At 37.9% G+C, this 5,903-nt stretch overlaps 1 protein-coding gene across 1 annotated transcript in view; it reads left to right on the plus strand.

Moving 5' to 3' along the window:
* LOC107738882 (natural resistance-associated macrophage protein 2-like) overlaps positions 1 to 5,903 on the plus strand; it is a 29,749-nt gene that overhangs the window by 3,765 nt on the left and 20,081 nt on the right. Inside the window, exon 3 of the mRNA XM_016550783.1 lies at positions 4,668 to 4,729. Coding sequence (XP_016406269.1) covers positions 4,668 to 4,729 — 62 coding nt within the window. The remainder of the gene's footprint in view (positions 1 to 4,667; positions 4,730 to 5,903) is intronic.

Here is a 5,903-nt window from a genome sequence, read left to right on the forward strand (position 1 = left end):
GCCTTTTTCCAAAAGGTACATCTGGAAAAAGGGGGGTCGTCTTATAATCAGGGTCGTCTTATATTCGGGCCAATACGGTATATATATATATATATATATATATATACATATTATATTTTACATTTTTCTTAAATATATACATGCAACACTCCTCTCTGTGCCAAATCAACAAATGACGTGACTTTCTCTCACTCTCTCTATGCTACTTCACACAAAAATGAACATTTGCTGGCAGTGTTGGCAAGTCTGAGGTTGGCAGTGGTGAGTGGCCCATCCAATGAGAAGTTGGTAAAAATGTATTAAAAGATAATCATAATAAACATCTTATTTCACTATAACTTTATATATTTCGTTTATTTTTTATTAAACGGATCTCAGACTGAGGTAATGCTTTACAACAAACTTCCTTTAGTTATTTGTGTTAGCTCATGTATGAATGTATTTTGTATTGAACCCTTGTGCTGTATTTTCTGTTGGCAATTCAGTTTTCATAAACTATACTTTGCCCACCCACTTAAACATGGCCTCGCCTCTGGTCCGAAAGCCCCTGCCCCCCAGAACATGCAGATTCTGGAGCTATTTCTATAGCCATTTTCCCCTGGTGACCCAGAAGGGTGGGTTAAATGTTTAACCCAACCTTCTGGGTAGTAACCCAACCGCTGGGTCAAAACAACCCAATTGCTGGGTTTGTCCCTATTTTACAGGGTAGATATATCTGGCGTTATTATTAATAAACACATGAATCACTTTGTTTTCTTTATAGAGAACGGGAGAAAGCGGTGAAGAGTTACAGCACAAAGCGAAGCTGCGTCATTCAGCGTAGTGTGGGAAGAGCGAAGCTTTTCGAAGCTCCGATTCAATTGAACCAATCGCTTCGCAAAATGATTCACTGATTCGAAGCGCTCGAGACGCCACGCGCTGGTGACGCCTGCTGGACAAAACTGTGCACATGCAACAAAACTCAGGCCATAATATGCATGGACATTTTACAAATACTATTTTACAAACCCATTGCAAATGCTTTATTGAAAGTATAATACATTAAATAACAAAATGCCATTAAATGTGAAGTGTCTGTATAATAGGCTATGTGTTTTTTTTTAACAATTCTTATTAATTTGCAGAGCTTGTTTTGTTTGTTTTATGGAGAGCTTGTCTAAACAGGGCAATAAAACAAATGTCCCATTAAAAATGTCTACACATTGCTGAAACTGATCAGAGATCAGGTAGAAACCACAGACGCTGGTTCAGTGGTTCATGATTCTCGGGCTCACAGATCATCGGCCCCCGTCGCAAACCACTGACATTTTGTTTTCTTTATTTTTTTCTATAGAAACATTCACATTCAACATTTTACATTAGCCAGCGGGTGGAGACAAGGAAAGAAGGATATAACATTACATTGAAATGTAAAAAAAAATAAAAACATGGAAATGCTTACATACATTAATACACCTAACAGCTTTCTTGTTTATCAGATTATAAACAGATTTTAGGCAAACCGCTGAAATCCCGGCACGTTTCGAAACAGTTCTGACGTCACGTAGCCTCGTTCACTGAAAGCACGTGACTTCGGCGGCTTGAAGCACTGATTCGAAACAAATGATTCACAAAGAGGCTTCGAAGCTCCGGACTCTTATTCTGAAACGCGTCGCCGGCTGTCTGTCGCCTTCTGCGTGCTCATGGCTGGAGAGATCTTCACTGAAGCTTCACACTAGCGGAGGATCTTCCTCTTCCTCATCCTCAGGTGAGTGTGAGTGTAGATGAGAGTGAGACTGACAGCTCGCTTCACTTGTCTTACTGTCACTGAAACAGCAGGCAGTGCTTTTACTGACTGTGTGAACATATTATCCAGCAGAGACGACGACGAGATCTAAACAAAGTGTGTTTTGGGTAAGCAAGCATATAAGAAGCAGGTCAGAGAATGGAGCTTGTACAGTATGTAGTCACAGATTAGCGTGATTGTTGATTACAGTAAAAACAATAGAAACCATCACAGAATGTGTAGTGGTTTTAATGGGAACTGTAACGGTTTCTGTGGGTCTCTATTGGTGGCTTGTTAAAACCACTAAATCCTAATGCAAGTATCCCAAAACATGCTACACGAAACCATTTTTTGAGTGTTTTAATGGTTAATAGTTGCTGGTTTGTAGGGCTGCCACTAACGACTATTTTTATTTCGATTAATCTATCGACTAATTTATCGATTAGTCTAAACGATTAATTTCCCACACACAAAATCAACTATTTTACTTCAGAATATTTTATTAAACTATATTGATTAAACCAAATGAAATCCAAAAGTAAAAAAAGCAAGAAGCAGGTGTCCATCTCAGTATTATAGTGTAAGAATCATAACATATCCACGTGTTCTGGTCTACTAATAATAACATTATAATCAAAAAACAGAGTATTTACCAGAAATGTTATTTACCAGAATTTATTTAGGAGAAAAATGTAAATGTGCAGTATTTCTGAAAAAAAAACAACCTTAAAATAAATTAATTGGAGATGCTTTTGATTATTAAAATGTAATGGAACCATTAAAATGGAATCCAGAAAATAATGGAAAACAGAATTGTGGTAAAGATAAAACTGTAAAACTCAATTAATTAGACTCAATTAATTAAAAGTTGTCCACTTAATCTTTAGTATTTGGCCATTTCTTTAGGACAGAAATGCTATAGCCACTAATTAAAAGAATATGTGGACATCAAAACGTGTAAACTCAGAGTGAGGGTTCGAGCTTTTACTTTGAAACCGCGATGTGTTTGCGTGGATTTATAAATGATTTACCTTACAAATCTGATGAAATGGCGCACGTTGCGTTGCCAGATGAACGTTATAATAAACCCAAACTCACAACAACATGCAGAGATGGAGTTTGAGACGCTCCACACATGTAAATGATAACAGTTCCTGTGGAACTACTGTGAACGGAGCCGCTGTGTGACGCACGTACTTAACCTACACGCATGTAAATAATTAAAGCGCATACTGTATTAGAACTGCATCGCATATAATTATTTAATTAAATCGTAGCGTTTATGAATTCACAATTATGCTTAATTATGATTTTTAAATGGGTTTAATATATCATGCAGCCTTGGAAAACGGACTAATAATGTGTTTTATGGATTCTCGTCTGTGAAATGCGCCACTTCCGGTATTTTGCCGGTTAGTCGACGCGAGCAAAATGAAGTCGAGGATTTAAAAAAATCGAATAGTCGAATAAAACCGAGGAATCACGACAGCCCTACTGGTTTGTAATGGTATTTGTAGTGGAAACCAGAAGGATTTCTGTGATGTTGTCTGGGGGTTTTTCAGCAGGGTGGCACAATCTGTCGTCTCATTCCCATCAGGTCCTCTTGGGATCTAAGTTATGGAGATTTTTCTTTTTCACTGAAGGAAGAGTTATTATGGGTTATGGACTCGTATTTTAGCAGGAAGCAGTGGTTTGAAGCTTCTTCCAAACACGCAGCTTTTGGTTTCACTAGACGTTACTGATGGACTGCAGTCGTGTGAATTGCTTGTGGATTATTGTGATGTTTTTATTACTGCAAACTCATTGAACCTTTCCTGAGGTGTTCATTTATGTGATTGTTGTAAAATAATAATACACCTTCTGTTCCTGCTCTTGTAAAACTGAATTATAATGTCAGATTTTATTATAGCAAGCTGTTCCTAGACTGAAGGAAGTTTGAATGAGTGTTTGAGTGTGTGTGTTTGAGTGTGTGTGTGTGTGTGTTTGAGTGTGTGTGTGTGTGTGTCACCACAAAGTTGCAAATGCATAAATGATGTTATAAGAAGATTAATGTTTTACATAATTCTTTGAACATACAGATAAGAAATGTTGGGGAAAATGCAATGATACTTTTAAATATGAAACCAAAACACCAGTAGGTGCCAGCAAATGCTGATTATTTTTTTCAATGAATCGATTAATCGGATAAAAAGCCTCTTTTTTATTTTTTTTAAATTGACAAAACACTCTATTCCACATCCTGACCAATGCTGTTCTTCAAGCAAACGACTGAATGCTATGGAAACATACTGTATGCTGAATATATCTCTGTGCTATACATTATGAGTTATAAAGCACAGTTTAAACAGACAAATGGACAAAGGACAGTTACAGTATATAAAAATGGAAATAATAATGATTTAGATAGTAAAGAAAAACTCAAACTCCTTCTGCAGGAACACACACATTCACAGGACAGAACGAGCCGTGCTAAACATCACACTAATGCATTAGCTTGAGTTTAAAATGAAGCATTCTCATGTTTCTGGATCCTAATCTGATGGTTCATGAAGTGGTCAAACATTTTTAATCTTCAAGATTTCTGTTCGTCACATACACAGATATATAAAGAATGCGACCTGCAGTGAAATGTGAGTCTATCCTGTTCAACAGACTGTACATGAAGTTTATAAAGGATAAACAGAAATAATAACGAAAACACAAGTAAACCTGCAGCAGTGCAAACGCTGCGTGACTGAGACAGCGGTCAATAGTCGAATGTGCAGAAATAGGAAGTTGTGCAGTTGTGGGTGCACACAGTGATCAATGGCACATCTGACACGGAGTGCTTTAGCTGTGTCGAGGATAACTGCGGTCCTGTGAGCGTGTTTTCAGTCAGTCATCTCTGTTTTCTGTCTTTCAGACTCACAGAGGCACTCGTGGAGCTCATGAAGACTGAACGCGATGAAGACGCCGCGCAGGAAGGTGAGGGATTCAATTCTGCCTCAGTTCTTCATTAAATAAACAATTAAAGGGGGAAAATGGGGTAACACTTTATTTTAAGGTGTCCTTGTTACTCATGTACTTGCTATTATAATAACAATAAATTATGCATAATTACATGCAAGTAACCCTAAGCCAAAGCCTAACCATATAGTAAGTTCTGTCATGACAACTCTCGGAGGGATTGGCATGGTAATGTACATGACAATTTTTAAAGAGATACTCAACCCCAAAATGAAAATGTTGTCATTAATCACTTACCTCCATGTCGTTCCAAACCCCTGAAAGCTTCGTTCGTCTTCGGAACACAATTTAAGATATTTTGGATGAAAACTTTTGATTGTCCCATTGACTGCCAAGTAACTTACACTGTCAAGGTCCAGAAAAGTATGAAAGACATCGTCAGAATAGTCCATCTGCCATCAGTGGTTCAACCGTAATGTTATGAAGCGACAAGAATACTTTTTGTACGCGAAGAAAACGAAAAGAACAACTTTATTCAACAATTCGTCTCCTCTGTGTCTCTCCGCATCACCGTAGCGCCATTTTGGAGAATATCCGCTGAACGCAAGCAGCGTACGCTATTCTGTGTCGGCCAGAACTCTGTATTACATGAAGTTAATTAATATTACTTAATAGTACTTAAATGTATAATTACACTGTAACAAGGACACCTTAAAATTAAGTGTAACCAAAAATGGTTTAACACTAGTTCTGTCAGGACCACTATCGTCAAAATGATAGATACTTAGCATAACGTTTGGTTTGGCGGTATGGTTCTGTTCTGGGCAAAAAACTCCCTGCCCATCCATGCAGCAATAATAACACCCCTAGGGTTAACAGAACAGAACAAGGCAGATATCATTAATGTACTTAATGATATTTAAGTGTAACACTTTATTCAAGATAAAGGAGTCTGATTAGCAAGGAATATCAGAAAGCCAAGTCCTGACTGTGGCGAAAGGAGGAGCTGGGGATGGAGGAGGGTAATTTGCTCCGGAGCAAGCTGAAAAGCTGCTGAATAATACTGAATAGAGCTTATATAGGAATGCCGCGATAGGTGTCGTATTCCTATAGGTAGATATGATTAGCTGAGAATCAGCTGATGCAAGCTGGACTCACGTGACCTGCCAGAACTAACGCTAACGCTTAATTT

Source organism: Sinocyclocheilus rhinocerous, unplaced genomic scaffold, assembly GCF_001515625.1.
Source record: "Sinocyclocheilus rhinocerous isolate Xijiao unplaced genomic scaffold, SAMN03320098_v1.1 scaffold5455, whole genome shotgun sequence".
NCBI classification, from domain to species: Eukaryota; Metazoa; Chordata; class Actinopteri; order Cypriniformes; family Cyprinidae; genus Sinocyclocheilus; species Sinocyclocheilus rhinocerous.